Raw genomic sequence first — 18966 nt, forward strand, 5'->3', positions numbered from 1 at the left:
TCAAAGAAATTGCCTTTAGGAGCTTTTCCCATTGAGTTTGGTGAAACTTCACCTTCTTGTTTAGGACTATTTGACGCAACTGTTTTTAACGAAGTGCATCTGTGCCAGTGCAAAGGATCTTAGAGTTTCTGAATGCCCAGTATGCATGTCGAATTAGCATTTTGACTTCCCTACATGCTCCGTCAAAGTTGAAAGTCCTCTTTAGTTCTGAGGCCCTGGTTAACTGGAAGGGTCACTTGACACCCCAGCTCCAAGAGCATATGATTCACAAGAGCTTCATAAGATCTAATTGATTCATTGTCCACCTCTGGCGCCTTATAAAAAACTTGTCTCATGTTTCCTACCCTTGTGTTCATGTCCGCCATAATCAGCACTTTGGGCGAAGGATAAGCATTTTCCAAATCTGCCATACAGTACAAAAGAGAGCTCCAGTATATAAAACACTGTTTACAATTGAGTGAAGGAGGAATACATACATTAGCACAAATTAATTTCACATCACAAACCATAACCATGGTGGCCTGAATTATGCAACCACCCGTCCTTATCTTTAAGGCCCTTGATTTGCATCCTTTGGAGATGAATGTGACTAAGCCTGATGAGGCAGGCCCTCTGACATTGGCTTTCCAAGTTGGAATACAGAAAGCATTATATCCCGAAAAATATACTGGGTTCTGTGCCCAAGTTTCCTGCAGCACGAAAACATCAAAAATCCTAAAATACTCCAGGAATTCCCTATCATTCTTCTTTGTGGGCTACAGCTTTCTGCAGGGTTAATTCCTAGGTTGGCATAAATTATGTAGATCGGCTTGCCAATCCCAGCAATAGGAATATGTTACATAATTCAACTTTTCTTGAAGCACAATCTGGTTATACTGGTATAGTGTAGACCAGAGGCATCTCTGGAGTGGTGCCACCCAGTGAGGTGCTAACCTGCAGAAGCCCAGTGTTCTGGAAGACTCGGAGTGGGACTGGGAGACATAACAACATAAACACATCACCCTCAACCTTCTGGGTTATTGTGTAACTTTAAATGTGAAAAGCCTGCCTCCAGACCTCCTCTGTTTGAAAATTGGTCTGCTCTGGGCCCAGTTGCTTCGTGCTATCACTGGTGAGAAGCCAAAACACAATTGTTGGTACGAGCACAAGGGGGCTGGGCCTGGAGCTGGCTGAAAATCACCAAATGGAAACTTGGGAGGTGTGGTGTCACCCCTCCTGAGGGTGACATCTGGGGCAACCTGCTCCACACATGCTTCCATAGTGACGCCACTGGAGTAGACCCACGGCCCAATCCTTAACTGTGCGCGCCGGCTTACAGCTGGCATGCACTGTTGCAAACATGCCATAAGGCACATTTGCAGGCTCTACCGCCGGGCAAGCACCAGTGGTAGCCCAGCGCTGGCCAGCACTGGGCTACTGCCGGGCAGTCGCGCAGACCACCGAGCAGCGGAGAGGTAAGTGGGGGTGTGGGGGGAGGTAGGGAGGAGGCGTTCCAGGGATGGGGGAGGGGGTAGAGGGTGGGGAAGAGACGTTCTGGGAGTGGGGAAGGAGGGAGGCTTTGCTGCACCAGATGGGCTTGCCCTCCGTGTTGGGCTTGCCTTACATGGAGGCTCTTGATTTGGCTGACCTTTCCGTTGGCAGTGAATCGAATAGCCCCATTGTGGGGCTACTCTCTTTACCTGGGGGAAGGGGATGAAAGTTTCCTTCTCCTGAGAAGGAGGCGGTGGCTGCTGCCTGGAGCGCGCAGGATGCAGCGGCAGGCATTTTCGGTGCCTTAGGCTGGGGCTGCCAGTCCTTTCCAGGCCACACCCACCTTTGTTTAGGGTTGGGGGCTGTAATGTTTCAGCAGAAATGTGAAGAAAAACATATATTTTCCTCCCTCCCCTGTATTCCCACCACACCAAAAGAAAAACATTCCTTTGTGCATGCACACCACCTACCCAGAGCTTTGGATCAAGGCCCTGCACCCAGGAACCCTCCAACCTCCCTCTCATGATGCCTTCTCTAGCATAGGTCTTTGTGTTTCTATTGTAGGTTTTCATCCTCTTTTCTCTCTCCCATCCAAGCACCTTTTTTCTATTGGTTTCCATGGTTTCAGAGCAGGCCTGAGAGGAAAAAAGCAGCTCTTTGAGGAGTTCTCTGTAGCTGCTTTTCTCCTTCTTCTTAAGCCATCCTTGTTGCCAATTTGGAAGACAGATAAAGTGGCATTCAATTTTAAAAAGGCAAAAATCATTTCTAAAACAAGTGATGCTGGGGAAAGGGGCCCTTCTAATAAGGGAATCAAACTGAAGTGGAAGCCAAATCCACAAACCAGTTCAGGGAGGGTGATTTTTTCTTTTCTTTCAGTGAACCAGAACCTAAAATATCTGGGTTACCTTGAACTTAAGAACATAAGAACAGCCCCACTGGATCAGGCCATAGGCCCATCTAGTCCAGCTTCCTGTATCTCACAACGGCCCACCAAATGCCCCAGGGAGCGAGACCTGCATCCTGGTGCCCTCCCTTGCATCTGGCATTCTGACATAGCCCATTTCTAAAATCAGGAGGTTTCACATACGCATCATGGCTTGTAACCCATAATGGATTTTTCCTCCAGAAATTTGTCCAATCCCTTTTTAAAGGCGTCAAGGCCAGACGCCATCACCACATCCTGTGGCAAGGAGTTCCACAGACCAATCACACGCTGAGTAAAGAAATATTTTCTTTCGTCTGTTCTAACTCTCCCAACACTCAATTTTAGTGGATGTCCCCTGGTTCTGGTGTTATGTGAGAGTGTAAAGAGCATTTCTCTATCCACTCTGTCCATCCCCTGCATAATTTTGTATGTCTCAATCGTGTCCCCCCTCAGGCGCCTCTTTTCTAGGCTGAAGAGGCCCAAACGCTGTAGCGTTTCCTCATAAGGAAGGTGCCCCAGCCCCGTAATCATCTTAGTTGCTCTCTTTTGCACCTTTTCCATTTCCACTATGACTTTTTTGAGATGTGGCGACCAGACCTGGACACAATACTCCAGGTGTGGCCTTACCATAGATTTGTACAATGGCATTATAATATTAGCCGTTTTGTTCTCAATACCTTTTCTAATGATCCCAAGCATAGAATTGGCCTTCTTCACTGCCGCCGCACATTGGGTCGACACTTTCATTGACCTGTCCACCACCACCCCAAGATCTCTCTCCTGATCTGTTACAGACAGCTCAGAACCCATTAGCCTATATGTGAAGTTTTGATTTTTTGCCCCAATGTGCGTGACTTTACACTTACTGACACTGAAGCGCATCTGCCATTTTGTTGCCCATTCTGCCAGTATGGAGAGATCCTTCTGGAGCACATCACAATCACCACAAAGTTTGGTGTCGTCTACAAACTTAGCCACCTCACTGCTCACCCCTGTCTCCAGGTCATTTATGAAAAGGTTGAAAAGCAGCGGTCCCAGGACAGATCCTTGGGGCACACTGCTTTTCACCTCTCTCCATTCTGAAAACTGCCCATTGACACCCACTCTCTGTTTCCTGGTCTTCAACCAGTTCTCAATCCATGAGAGGACCTGTCCTCTAATTCCCTGACTGTGGAGTTTTTTTAGTAGCCTTTGGTGAGGGACCGTGTCAAACGCCTTCTGAAAGTCCAGATATATAATGTCCATGGGTTCTCCCGCATCCACATGCCTGTTGACCTTTTCAAAGAATTCTAAAAGGTTTGTGAGGCAAGACTTACCCTTACAGAAGCCATGCTGATTCTCCCTCAGCAAGGCCTGTTCGTCTATGTGTTTTGAGATCCTATCTTTGATGAGGCATTCCACCATCTTACCCCTCTTTCCCTTTTTAAAAATCGGTGTGACATTTGCTATGCTCCAATCCTCTGGCATCATAGCCGTTTTGAGGGACAAGTTGCATATTTTAGTCAAGAGATCAGCAACTTCATTCTTTAATTCCTTAATAACTCTTGGGTGGATGCCATCAGGGCCTGGTGACTTATTGATCTTTAATTTATCAATGAGGTCTGAAACATCTTCTCTTTCAACCTCTATCTGACTTAATTCCTTGGTCAGGAGGGGCCGTTCGGGCAGCGGTATTCGCCCAGGGTCTTCTGCCGTGAAGACAGATGTAAAGAACTCATTTAATTTCTCTGCCATCTCTAAGTCTCCTTTTATCTCCTCTTTCCCTCCCTCACCATCCAGAGGGCCAGCTGCTTCTCTGGTGGGTTTCCTGCTTCTAACATACTTGAAGAAGCTTTTATTATTCCCCTTAATGTTGCTGGCCATGCGTTCCTCATAGTCTCACTTGGTCTCCCGTATCACCTTCTTACATTTCTTTTGCCACAGTTTATGTTCCTTTTTATTCTCTTCATTAGGGCAAGACTTCCATTTATGGAAGGAAGCTTCCTTGCCCTTTACAGCCTCTCTAACTTGGCTTGTTAGCCATGTGGGCACCCTCCTGGATTTAGTGGAGCCCTTCTTTCTTTGTGGAGCCTTTCTTTTCTTAACATAAACTTGAACTAATCCCGAATCCCTGAAGACAAAAAATGGTCACCAGTTCAAAATAAGCAGTTCAAATAACTCGGCACTCAGCTTGCTATTGCATGATTAATACTGTATTTCCCCTTTATATTTATTTTGTTGTAAAAAGTTTATAAATTACAAACAAAATGGTTTATAATTTTTTTCTCAGCTGAAATAATTATCATTGTATTCATTTCATAGAATTACATGGCAAGCAAAATAGTTCAATATGATCTTGTGAGAAATGGGTCTAAGATGATTCAAGGGATGGTTCAAGGGATCTGAATCACTTTTAAAAATTAGTGGTTGAAACCATTAGAAATGAAGCAGAGAATTAAAAAGTACTGACAAACCTGAACTGAACCCATGGCAGGGCCATTTAGAGCTGAATATAGGCACAGGCCAGATGGGAAATATAGGCTCCATTTCAAACTACTTTTCAAGTACTTTTGCAATCAATGCTATATACATATGATTTCTGTATGGGTATATAAATGTGGTGTATGAAATATTAACAAGTAATATAACAGAATAAAAGAAATAGAACTAAGAAGCCACTTATTTAGCACAAAATTACAATCACTTACAAGAAATTAAACAATTTATTCTTACAGCTATATGAGACAAGAAACCCAAATACAATGTCAAAAATACAAAGATTAACTCAGAAGTAAATTATTTCACCAAAATGCCAGCCCCAAAATGCTTAAAATATCTCCCTCTTAAACCTTGCGATCAGTTTCAAGCAAACTTAGTGCAAATTCAGCTATTAAGACGATACTAAAAGAACAGTACTGTAATGAGAAGCACCAAATACATTCTGTATTGGGAATTTCAGAACAGAAATGGGCATCACTTTTCACATTTAGAAATGCTTAATGCGCTGTTTTTTTGGAAAATGTATGAATAACACCAGAAAAATCAAGCAGCTTTGCCTTGTCACTGTTGATGTTCAAAATAGCTAAACCATTCAACTATACTTGCAACATTGTGGACCAAAAGTAATTGTAGAACACTAAGGGACCAATCCTATCCAACTTTCCAGCACCAGGGCAGCCGCAATGCAGCCCCAAGGTAGGGGAACAAATGTTCCTATACCTTGAGGAGGCCTCCAAGACTGCCTCCCCAAAACAGGAAGCAGTGTATACCCTATAGGCACAGCAGCACCGGCACTGGAAAATTGGTTAGGAGTGGGCCCTAAAGGTCTCATTAGAGTGGGCCTCATTAGAGGCCATAGTTTTCTTGGTGACACAGCAGTGAGCTTGAAAATCACATCAAAAATTCTTTTAAGAAATACTTCACTCTGAATATTATCTGAAATGTGATTTTGGTATCACAGCTGAAAATGGCTAGGTTTTTGTGACAACTCATTCTCATCTAACTGCTTAAAGTGCCACAAAAACATCAAAAAGTCCACAAATGTCCCTGACTGCGGTAAAGGGATGTGAAAGGCCATTAATAACAAAGTCAATTATGCTGTAGAACACATTCACCCTGAAATAATTTTCAGCATCTTTTTGAATTGGGTTTTTTGTGTACCTGGCACGCCTGTTTCTGGCACACCAATTTTGACTGACACAGGCGGCGCTTCCTCAAGTACATCATTTCATTTCTCTCTCAGTTTCAGGATATCTGTCTGATCGATGTTGTCCCTTTCCACATCTAATGCGGCATCACAAGATTCTGTTACTAAGTTGACCTCATGGATCATTATAAGAACTTTAATCCAAATGGCTGACATTGGTACACATTCAAGTAATACTCAATATGAGCAAACAAATTGTCAATGCCAGTGATACACAATCTGCTCTCAAACACAGGCCTTCTTATCTTATCTTAATTAGAGCAGTGCTTCTCAAACTCCTACAATGGAGTTGGGAGTACTGTAAGTTGTTGTGGGGGGGGGGGAGGCAGCAACGTGATCCCCAGAATCGTGCTGCTGTCAGGGACAGGAGGGGGGTTTTCTACTTACTTGCAGCCAATGCTGCAGTCCTGGAGGGTCAAGGGGTGCGGGGAGTCCTTCACAGGGCTCCCTGTGCCTGCAAAACTGTAAAAAAAAGGGTGGGGGGAAGGACACTTCTGGTTTCATCACAAAAACTGGAAGTGTCCATTTTTTTATTTTTATTTTTTTATTCTTATTTTTACACTTTTGCAGGCACAGGGAGTCCTGCGGACGGTCCCCTACACCCAGTGGACTTCCCAGGACAGCAGCGCTGGCTGAAATTAAGTAGAAATCCCCTTCCCATCCCCAGCAGCATGCCAGCTGGCCCCCCCCCCCTCTGTCCTGGCCTGCCTATTTCCAATCAACCCCCATTGCAAGGGGATTGGCTATTAAATGGAAATGGAAAGGCAGATTCCCTGGAATCTCAGGGGTTACAAGGTTAAATACCAAGAACTGTTCTGGGTTTGAAAGAACAACAGGTTTTGGTTTTTAATTTTTTTTTCTATTCTCTGTTCCCAGGCAACATATTTGAGGCTGCTTACAATGAATCACCTCATAATGAGGTGATCTGAGGAAGTTCACCTCAGGCAGCAGTTTGATGATGTTCGTCCAACATTTTCGAAGAAGACCTTGACATCTAAGGGGTTGTGGACTGTCCACGGTGTGTCCGCAGGTGACTAATAAGGCCGATACGAGCACGGAATGTTCTGCCACATGTCGGGCAGACATGTGTATGCACCACTGTTGCAGCATTTGCAGCTCTGCTCGCTTCTCTTGTGCTATGGTTGTCCTTCTGGCTTCAGATGTCTGACAGCCTTGGTGGATCAACATGCGCCATGTCGATCGGTCTTGTTGCAGGATTTCCCAGGTGGTGGTGTCAATATCCAGGGACTTGAGAGAGGTTTTCAGTGTGTCTTTATATTGCTTCTTTTGTCCCCCATGTGATCCCCCAAGAGTTATTAAGGAATTGAAGAATGAAGTTGCAGACCTCTTGACTAAGGTATGCAACTTGTCCCTCAAAACGGCCATGGTGCCAGAAGATTGGAGGATAGCAAATGTCACGCCTATTTTTAAAAAGGGAAAGAGGGGGGACCCGGGAAACTATAGGCCGGTCAGCCTAACATCCATACCGGGTAAGATGGTGGAATGCCTCATCAAAGATAGGATCTCAAAACACATAGACGAACAGGCCTTGCTGAGGGAGAGTCTTGCCTCACGAACCTTATAGAATTCTTTGAAAAGCTCAACAGGCATGTGGATGCGGGAGAACCCGTGGACATTATATATCTGGACTTTCAGAAGGCGTTTGACACGGTCCCTCACCAAAGACTACTGAAAAAACTCCATAGTCAGTGAATTAGAGGACAGGTCCTCTCGTGGATTGAGAACTGGTTGGAGGCCAGGAAGCAGAGAGTGGGTGTCAATGGGCAATTTTCACAATGGAGAGAGATGAAAAGCGGTGTGCCCCAAGGATCTGTCCTGGGACCGGTGCTTTTCAACCTCTTCATAAATGACATGGAGACAGGGTTGAGCAGTGAAGTGGCTAAGTTTGCAGACGACACCAAACTTTTCCGAGTGGTGAAGACCAGAAGTGATTGTGAGGAGCTCCAGAAGGATCTCTCCAGACTGGCAGAATGGGCAGCAAAGTGGCAGATGCGCTTCAATGTCAGTAAGTGTAAAGTCATGCACATTGGGGCAAAAAATCAAAACTTTAGATATAGGCTGATGGGTTCTGAGCTGTCTGTGACAGATCAGGAGAGAGATCTTGGGGTGGTGGTGGACAGGTCGATGAAAGTGTCGACCCAATGTGCGGCGGCAGTGAAGAAGGCCAATTCTATGCTTGGGATCATTAGGAAGGGTATTGAGAACAAAACGGCTAGTATTATAATGCCGTTGTACAAACCTATGGTAAGGCCACACCTGGAGTATTGTGTCCAGTTCTGGTCGCCGCATCTCAAAAAAGACATAGTGGAAATGGAAAAGGTGCAAAAGAGAGCAACTAAGTTGATTACGGGGCTGGGGCACCTTCCTTATGAGGAAAGGCTACGGCGTTTGGGCCTCTTCAGCCTAGAAAAGAGATGCCTGAGGGGGACATGATTGAGACATACAAAATTATGCAGGGGATGGACAGAGTGGATAGGGAGATGCTCTTTACACTCTCACATAATACCAGAACCAGGGGACATCCACTAAAATTGAGTGTTGGGCGGGTTAGGACAGACAAAAGAAAATATTTCTTTACTCAGCGTGTGGTCGGTCTGTGGAACTCCTTGCCACAGGATGTGGTGATGGCGTCTAGCCTAGACGCCTTTAAAAGGGACAAGTTTCTGGAGGAAAAATCCATTATGGGGTACAAGCCATGATGTGTATGCGCAACCTCCTGATTTTAGAAATGGGTTATGTCAGAATGCCAGATGCAAGGGAGGGCACCAGGATGAGGTCTCTTGTTCTCTGGTGTGCTCCCTGGTGCATTTGGTGGGCCGCTGTGAGATACAGGAAGCTGGACTAGATGGGCCTATGGCCTGATCCAGTGGGGCTGTTCTTATGTTCTTATGATCGCTTTCCTTGAGACAGCTCACCATGTAAGAGCTGTTTAGGGATGCAGTGGTCTGGCATCCTTACAACATGACCTGCCCAGTGTGCCTGGGCTTTCATCAGCAGGGTGTGAACTGACGGCAGTCCTGCTCTGGAGAGGACTTCTGTATCTGGCACCCTGTCCTGCCACCACATCCTCAGAAGTCTGCGGAGGCACGTTGTGTGGAAGTGGTTCAGTTGCCTAGCGTGCCTCCTATATACAGTCCAAGTCTCACTGGCATACAGCAGAGTAGTCAGCACAACTGCTTGGTAGACTTTAAGCTTTGTAGTAAGGCTTATCCCAAGGCGATTCCACACATCGGTCTGCAGTCTGCCAAATGCAGAACTTGCATTGGCGATTCTGCAGTGGACCTCGATGTCAATTGTCACTGGAGAGGGTGCTGCCAAGGTAATGTAAATTGGTCCACTGCTTGCAGCTTTTGTCCCTTCACTATGATGGTGGGCTCTCGGTGTTGGGCCTTCGGAGCTGGCTGGTGCATCACTTCAGTTTTCTTTGTGTTGATGAGGAAACTGAAGTTGTCACATGCTGCTTCGAATTTGTCCATGCTGGCTTGCATTTCCTGTTCTCATCCAGCATTCAGGGCATAGTTGTCAGCAAAAGAAGGTCTCGTAGCACAGTCTCCTTTATCTTGGTGACAGCCTGGAGTCTACGCAGGTTAAACTGTTTGCCATTGGTCCTGTATCTCAGGCTGACTCCCAAGGAACTGTTCTGAAAGGCGTCTGACACTTAGTTGCCATGTGAAATAGATTATTTAATACAGAGATGCAACAGAACTAGTTGGGGAAGCCTGAGGATGTGGATAGACTCCTTTGGAGTGTGAGGCCATCTGCCTGCCTGCTCGACCCCTGCCCAGCTTGGTTGATAAGAGCTGCCCGGGGTGGGCTGGCTGAGTGGACAGGGAGGGTGGTCAACTCTTCCTTGATGGAGGGGATGTTACCACTCGCTTTGAAACGGGCGGTGGTCGCCCCTCCTGAAGAAGCCCTCCCTGGATTCCACTGTGTTGGATAACTACCGGCCAGTCTCCAACATCCCGTTTCTGGGCAAGGTAATTGAGTGGGTGGTGGCGTCCCAACTCCAGAGGGTCTTGGATGAAGCGGATTATCTGGATCCTTTTCAATCTGGCTTCAGGCCGGGCTTTGGGATGGAAACCGCCTTGGTCGCCTTGGTGGATGACCTACGCCGGGGACTGGACAGGGGGAGTGCGTCCCTGTTGGACCTCTCAGCAGCTTTCGATACCATCGACCATGGTATCCTTCTGGGCCGATTGGCCGAGTTGGGAGCTGGAGGCACTGTTTTGCGGTGGTTCCGCTCCTACTTGGAGGGTCAGTCCCAGATGGTGGGGCTGGGGGATGCCTGTTCAACACCCTGGCCCTTGAGATGCGGGGTGCCACAGGGCTCAATTCTGTCCCCCATGCTATTTAACATCTACATGAAACCGCTGGGAGAGGTCATCCGGGGGTTTGGAGTGGGGTGCCATCAATATGCTGATGACACCCAGCTCTATCTCTCCTTTCCTCCAGACTCCAGGGTGGCGGTTGAGGGCCTGGAGCGCTGTCTGGAGGCAGTGAGGATCTGGATGGGGGCTAACAAGCTGAAATTAAATCCGGATAAGACAGAGGCTCTCCTGGTTCGGAAATCCTCGATGCAGGTGCTGGACTATCGGCTTGCGCTGAATGGGGTTGCACTCCCTCTGAAGGAGCAGGTCCGCAGCTTGGGGGTCCAACCTGGACTCGCAGCTGCTCCTGGATTCCCAGGTGGCGGCTGTGGCAAGGGGGGCCTTCGCTCAGCTTCGGCTGGTGCGCCAGCTGCGGCCGTACTTGGATCGTGCAGACCTGGCCACGGTGATCCATGCCTCGGTGACATCGAGATTAGATTACTGTAACGCGCTCTATGTGGGGCTGCCCTTGAAGACGGTTCGGAAACTGCAATTAGTGCAGAATGTGGCGGCCCGCGTGGTTACTGGAGGTAGATGGTTCGACTCTGTCAGTTCGCTTCTCCAGCAGCTGCACTGGCTGCCCATTCGTTTCCGGGCCCAATTCAAGGTGCTGGTATTGACCTTTAAAGCCCTATACTGCTCTGGACCAGGGTATCTTAGAGATCGCCTGCTCCCGTACAATCCGGCTCGCCCTCTCAGGTCATCAGAGAAGGCCTTTTTACAAGTGCCGCCGCCTAGGGAGGTACATGGGGCGGCGGCAAGAAATAAGGCCTTCTCAGTAGTGGCACCAACGCTATGCAACTCCCTTCCCCTTGACTTAAGAATGGCTCCCTCTCTTGAGACCTTTCGGCAAGGCCTGAAGACCCTTCTGTTTAAACAGGCCTTCTGAGTTCTCGGCCTTTTAACATCTTTTTAACATCTTTTAATATTTTTTACAGGCCTGATTCTTTTATGACTTGCTGCTGCTCTATGCTCTTTTTACCTATTTTTTTTACTCTGACTGCTGTTTTTTATGATGTGTTAATATGTTTTTATTTGTTTTTAAATTGTTTTTAATATGTTGTAAGCCGCCTTGAGTCCCTTCGGGGAGAAAGGCGGGGTAAAAATAAAGTTGTTGTTGTTGTTGTTGTTGTTATTATTATTATTATTATTATTATTATGTTGTGTCTCTGCATGAGTCATTGCTCTGGGTTGACCTTCTTCTAATTGGTGAGACTTATATGCTCTCAAAGTAAATCTTTTCAGGTGTAAGAATGGAGTGCATCTCCAATTTTAATTCAGAGAAAGTTTAACTGCTGTAGAGCCCCACCTTACCTGGAAAAGTAACTACAAGGTCTGAGTTTAGGTGGAGTTACTAGAACAGAAGGAAGTTATAGCGAAGAGGTTCTGATCATGTGCAGAGTGTTTGGCTGGCCACATACGTGGGACTGGTGGAAGAACTTACAGATAACTGTGAGTTCTGTCACAGCTTTGCCAATGAAACTGTTCCATCTCTCTGCCCCCCCCTCCCCTGTCACCATCACCATCCTTCTTTGCCTCCCAGGGAACTTCTCTGGGTGGTCCAAGCTGGAGCCCTGCTGGGAGTCACACGCAGCATCTCATGTGTTCTCCTCCTTTCAGTTCCCTGAAAACATTTTATATCAAATGTGATTTATTAGGAGGCTTGTATAATTGGTTTTGTAATTAATTATTTCTGGTCTGTTGATCGGAACAGACACATCTCATAATCAGTAAGAAATCTAATTTCCAGATTCTATTATTGTCTCCCTGGGCTGTGTATGTAGCAGAAACTCTTGGTTCCCTGGGGGGTGGGGTGCTAAAAGGACTCAGAACCAGAGCAGAAAAGCTCCTGGGATCTCAGAGACTCTGGTTACAGCAGGTGGCTGGTAGCTCACTTTTAAACAGAGCCTATGTGGCTATCAGGGTAAGTAAGACTTACTTGCAAACTCCTTTCTGTCTAATATGAGCCATAAACAGAAAAGTATTTAATGAAAAAAGAACCTCTTCAATAATTGGAGTTATGGTGGCTATGAAGTGTTGCCCATGCTCTGATTTGGCTTCCAGATATCAAAATGTACTTAAACCAGATTGCCTGTGTGATGTCATTATGTCATCAAGTTGGCTACAAGATACCACACTGGCTGGATCACTTAGCCATCCAAAAACACTCTTTTTAATTAATGTGCAGTGGGACTTCCTTATCTGAGGGCTTGGCATCAGTGGATTTCTGCATCCATGGATACCAAGACTGTGACTGAGGGACCTCCCAGAAGCAACCAGAAGTGTCTCCAAGATGCAACTGGAAGTCACTTCCAGTTCGTGCTGGTGACTTCTAGTCACATCCAGAGGTGTTCTGAGGCATGTCCATATATGGCCTCCCCATGCCTCAGAATGCCTTCCAGACATGACTGGAAGTCATTTCTGGTTTGCACCAGCTACTTCAGTTGCATCTGGAATGTCCTCTGTGGCCCTTCAGCCATGGATATCATTATCTGCAGAATTTGGTATCTGCGGGAGGTCCTGGAATAGACCCCCTGTGGATACCGAGGGCCCATTGTACACAGTGGTGTACCTAATGATCTTGTAGCCCAGTGCCAAGCTCAAAATATTGCCCTGGAAGTGATGTCACAACTGGAAGTGACGTCACGCCTGGGCTTTTTAAAAAGTGAAAATTGGGAGGAATCCACCTCCTCCCCCCAGCAGCTCACCACCCACTTGCTCTGCTGCCTCCCCTCAGTCAGAGGCATTGCTAAGGCATCTATCTACTACCTGGGATCAAAGAAGGTTTTGTAGCTCCCCCTCCATAACATAATCAAATTTAATTAATTAAGTAAATAAAAAGTTATTGTATCATAATAACATCTCATTGGAACTCAGAATAATCAGTCTCATAGGTCAGTTTTGAGTTAAGAAAATCCACTTTTTGTTCCAAAAAGGCAGTTATGTTTTCATTTTCTGGTTAATTGGCCATAACTTTTGATAGAATAGAGATATTCTAATGTGGCCTGTTTCATTGCATTCTGCATGAAATTACCTTTCCAATGATATATAACAAGATGGTATTATTTGCACATACCAAGATTTTCACAATTTTGGTCACTAGTGTCAAGCTCAGCTTGTTGCCCCCCTAAAGCTTGATGCCCACTACAACTGCTACCCCTTGCACCCCCTTGGCTATGCCACTGAGTACATACATATGAATGCATATGTCAGAGCAGATGCCAAGGAGGGCAGTAAACAGGAGAAAACAGGATCAAAACTGTATGAGGTGGGGCAACATTTGGGCAGATGGGACTTTTGCAGAACTTTTTGGGCTCTCTCTGGAGCTGCAGCAACTTCTTTTTTCTTTCCCCTTCTTCCTCTAAGTACTGAAGGGAGACAGGGGCTGCCACTGCCATGAACCTCTTCTGACTCTCTTAGCATCCACCAGAATGGCAGGCTGAAGAGGACAGTAGATGGATGGGGTGGGAGCTTATAAGTTGGATGGGCTATTCCGCCAACTGTGCTACTTCAGAAAAGATATTCAGGTCACTCCATTGACAGGTCAGCCTTGGCTATAAGCCTACACTGGATTCACCATGAGATTCACAGTCCTGCATAATGGTAATCTCTTCTTCTTCTCCAAAAAAGGAAAGCTTTCTGTCCTTATTGTTCAAATGCTAAGATTAAAAATATACAGGTATTTAGGGATGTTGAAGCAATTAGGTAAGTTTGATTTCCAAAGTAGATATTGTAATTTCATTGGTGAAGCAATTATTTTGAACTCACCTTCCATCTGATTCTATCTGATTTAATTTCTATTGGGGTGAAGTAGGGAGGGGGAAAGATATTATCAAATGGTGGGCATGCTGAATTTTGCAGAACCTAGCTGGAGAAAGGAGCAGTTAATTATAGAGATGTGAATAGACATTCAAGTGATCCAGTTTTCAAAAGCAAGGATATCAGAGTTGCTCTGCAGAGTTTCCATGGATCTCTGAAATCCTTGGGCAAAAAACCAAAACAATCTATAGATACAAAGGAACAGGTTTTGTTCCTCCCCAGTGGATAACGCCTGGTGATATTTCAGAAGCTAGTGGGGTGGTTTAACAACATTTCCAACAGTGGGGCTCCACACAGTCCTCTCCAACAGCTGGCAGACTCAATTACACAAGCACAATTACACAATCATTATTGGCAGGCTTGCTGAATGTACATAATTTATTCAAGAGACAGAGTTCAATCTTCTTGGAGCAGAATCTGAGTTAATCCAAATTCTCTACATAATTGAAGGAACATGTGTGCATGTGCGCGCACAAACACACACACATGTGCACACACATGCACTGTTACACAATAAATGCAACCAGATTCCTGTGCAGGTATTTCTAATACCTTCTCTCCCTGGTTTTCTTTTGCTCCTGATCTCACCAACAGACTTACCTCATGCTTCCCTTTCATTCGGCAGATGTTGATATCATGCTGGTTTGACCTCCATGTGAATTTCTGTGTGAAGAGCAAACAATAGAAGACAGTCATGTAAAAAGGGAGCCAAGGATACCTATCAGTACAGTCACACAGCCCTGAAACTCTGAGGGGGGCAAAGGACTCCTCCAGTGTAATACTCCTTAGCCATCTTGGTTTTTAAGAATATACTTTTATCTGTCAAGAATGTTTTACACTTTCACTTAGGACACAATCCTAACCAGGTCTACTCAGAAGTAAGTTCTAGTTTGTTCAATGGGTCTTACTCTCAGGAAAGTGTGGGTAGGATTGCAGCCTTAATTTCACATAGAATATGTTGCAGAAATCAAGATGAGAGGTGACAAAGGCATGGAGAACCAAGGTCAGACTGCACCAAGAATAGGTCAGCAGGCACACCAGAATCTCTGCAAAGTACCCAAATACCATCCCACACAGGTGGCTCACAGAGATACCATGGTCCATGGTATCAAATACCACTGAGAGGTCCAGAAGGGATTAACTCCCCCTGTTCAGTCTTTGGTATATTGCACCCACTAGAGCAGGGGTGCTCAAACTTTCAACTTTAGGGATGCTGGACCTTTAACAAGTGTATAGAAAAGAGAATTGCAGCAGGTGCAACTTGTCATCCCACAGATGACAAGCTACACCTGCTGAAATTCTCTCTTCTATACACTTGTTAAAGGTCCAGCATCCCTAAAGTTGAAAGTTTGAGCACCCCTGCACTAGAGCAACCAAAGCTATTTCTGTCCTAAAACCAAGTTGAAAATCAGACTGAAAAAGATCCTGCTAATTTGGCCTCATCCAGAAATCCCAAGCTGGGTTGCCACCACACCTTGCCAAGAATGACAGTGGGAGACTGACCAGTAATAATAATAATAACAACAACAACAGTATTTATATACTGCTTTTCAACTAAAAGTTCACAAAGCGGTTTACAGAGAAAAATCCAATGACTAATGGCTCCCTGTCCCAAAAGGGCTGCCAAACTAAAAAGATGCAGCAAACGCCAGCAGACAGCCACTAGAAAAGACACTGCTGGGGTGAGATGGGCCAGTTACTCTCCACCTGCTAAAAAGAGGCACCCACTTGAAAAAGTGCCTCTAACCCAGTTAGCAGGGGTAGAGTAATGGTACAATACAGTGGTGTCTAGGCAGAGTTTCTTCAGCAGAGGGTGCACCACTGCTGTCTTAAGGAAGTAGCACATCCTCTACCAGCGATAAATTTATCATACACCAAAAGCAGCCAAGGGGCAGATAGCAGGACCCCTCAGATACCCTGCCACTGCTTGCATTCTCTCACTCTTCCTTTGGCTAAGGAAGACCTGCTCAACTAATACTGCAACAATTAGGGTTGTCAGGATAGATGAATAAAAAAACCTGAGATTTTGGAGATGGAACCTAGTGATGTCACAAGATTGGAGAACAGCCAATTCTACCTGAAGCTATTCCCAGATTTTTTTTTAACAACATGATGTAATATTATTAAACCAGAGAGTCCCTACCAAAATTCCCAGGATTGATCTCAGTAGTAGTCACCTGTAGATTGGTGCTGATCCCTGAAGACCCCAGTTCAATTTTGAAGGTTCAGCAACCATACAAGACTGAAACCCGGGGAACAATGTGGGATGCAGAGGAAGGAAGAGAGATCTGGTACTGGGGCTGAGCTCAGTGATAGTGCAAAAGTGGCCTTGGATTAAATTTTACCACCTGTCTGTCTGAAAAGAAAGCAAAAATCTGAAGGAATAGGGTCATTTTGGGGAACCTGGCAACTTTAACTGTAACCCTAAGCAGAAATACACAAGACTTACCGGTAACTTCATGTAGCTCAATGAGACTTACCTTCTGAGTGAACATGCTTAGGACTCACTGCACTATATGGGCGTGACACTTGTATTTTAAAGAGCCTCTTAGCTCTTTAGATGGAGATTACAATTAGCAAATTATGATGTGATCTGGACCCCACATTCTCTACAGCAGCAGCAAATATCACCCCCACCCCTTAAAATGGCAGAGGAAGGGTTCCCTTTGAGCTGGAAAGACTTTCCAATGCTGGTGTTTATTTCTTACCCGATGGTAGCGCATCTCGCCAGCAGAAGCAGGTTCCAGACTTATGCGATACAAGTTATCCCTGAATGGTAATGAAAGGGGGAAGAAAAAGACAACTCAGAGAAATGCACATACAAAGAGGAAGGATTGCTCTGCTTCCCTCTCCTCAACTGAAACACAGTGTGGGTTGACTTCAGTCCTGCAAGCTCTTACAGCTCTGGAATCTCTGCAGTCCATGGATGTGTTATACTTTTGCAAAGACAGACTGCAATCTCAGGACCTCATAACAGGTAAGGCAAGACTAAACTGAATCAAAAATCCTGATTCAGCACTCTTGATTCACAGTATACAAAGTCCCTTACTGGATCAGACCAAGACCTCCCTACTTGGACTTTTTTTTTTTAATTTGCAGAAGTCCTGCCAGTAGGCAGCCCACCAGAAACAGGTCAACAATCCACTTGTACATTACAAAGTGGAACCTTTGTCTGATTGACCCACCCTGCACCCTGCTCAGATATTATCTGACCTAAGAGAGATGCTCCACGCTGGCACCAATAGGAGTTTTTCTTCCAGGGCAAATAGCAGCTCTGGTGGGGCCTGATCCAGACTCGAACCATGGTGTCAAGAATCATATTTTCCCTCTATTATTTTCTCTTATTTTCTGTTTGCTCAATGACCTGGAGACAGGGTTGAGCAGTGAAGTGGCTAAGTTTGCAGACGACACCAAACTTTTCCGAGTGGTGAAGACCAGAAGTGATTGTGAGGAGCTCCAGAAGGATCTCTCCAGACTGGCAGAATGGGCAGCAAAATGGCAGATGCGCTTCAATGTCAGTAAGTGTAAAGTCATGCACATTGGGGCAAAAAATCAAAACTTTAGATATAGGCTGATGGGTTCTGAGCTGTCTGTGACAGATCAGGAGAGAGATCTTGGGGTGGTGGTGGACAGGTCGATGAAAGTGTCGACCCAATGTGCGGCGGCAGTGAAGAAGGCCAATTCTATGCTTGGGATCATTATGAAGGGTATTGAGAACAAAATGGCTAGTATTATAATGCCGTTGTACAAACCTATGGTAAGACCACACCTGGAGTATTGTGTCCAGTTCTGGTCGCCGCATCTCAAAAAAGACATAGTGGAAATGGAAAAGGTGCAAAAGAGAGCGACTAAGTTGATTACGGGGCTGGGGCACCTTCCATATGAGGAAAGGCTATGACGTTTGGGCCTCTTCGGCCTAGAAAAGAGACACCTGAGGGGGACATGATTGAGACATACAAAATTATGCAGGGGATGGACAGAGTGGATAGGGAGATGCTCTTTACACTCTCACATAATACCAGAACCAGGGGACATCCACTAAAATTGAGTGTTGGGCGGGTTAGGACAGACAAAAGAAAATATTTCTTTACTCAGCGTGTGGTCGGTCTGTGGAACTCCTTGCCACAGGATGTGGTGCTGGCGTCTAGCCTAGACACCTTTAAAAGGGGATTGGACAAGTTTCTGGAGGAAAAATCCATTATGGGGTACAAGCCATGATGTGTATGCGCAACCTCCTGATTTTAGAAATGGGCTATGTCAGAATGCCAGATGCAAGGGAGGGCACCAGGATGAGGTCTCTTGTTATCTGGTGTGCTCCCTGGGGCATTTGGTGGGCCGCTGTGAGATACAGGAAGCTGGACTAGATGGGCCTATGGCCTGATCCAGCGGGGCTGTTCTTATGTTCTTAACTACAATTCCCAGGAGGCCTTGCAGGTCTTCTTGTTGTCTGGTGTACTCCCTGGGCATTTGGTGGGCCGCTGTGAGATACAGGAAGCTGGACTAGATGGGCCTATGGCCTGATCCAGTGGGGCTGTTCTTATGTTCTTACCTTACATTGTAATCACGGACAACACAAACCATGCTGCTAGACAACATCACCTCCAGTCTTGCCTGCCAGTACCATCTGGTGCCAATTTTGTATTACTGACTGCTTCACTGGGAACCTCTATACATAAGTG

General features: G+C 45.8%; 1 protein-coding gene across 1 annotated transcript in view; it reads right to left on the bottom strand.

The window, feature by feature from the left end:
* SEMA6B (semaphorin 6B) overlaps window positions 1-18966 on the bottom strand; it is a 189721-nt gene that overhangs the window by 39171 nt on the left and 131584 nt on the right. The window contains exons 4-5 of the mRNA XM_066635054.1: window positions 16996-17056; window positions 14888-14950 (exon numbers count right to left, since the gene is read on the bottom strand). Coding sequence (XP_066491151.1) covers window positions 14888-14950; window positions 16996-17056 — 124 coding nt within the window. The remainder of the gene's footprint in view (window positions 1-14887; window positions 14951-16995; window positions 17057-18966) is intronic.

Source organism: Tiliqua scincoides, chromosome 8, assembly GCF_035046505.1.
Source record: "Tiliqua scincoides isolate rTilSci1 chromosome 8, rTilSci1.hap2, whole genome shotgun sequence".
Classification (NCBI taxonomy): Eukaryota; Metazoa; Chordata; class Lepidosauria; order Squamata; family Scincidae; genus Tiliqua; species Tiliqua scincoides.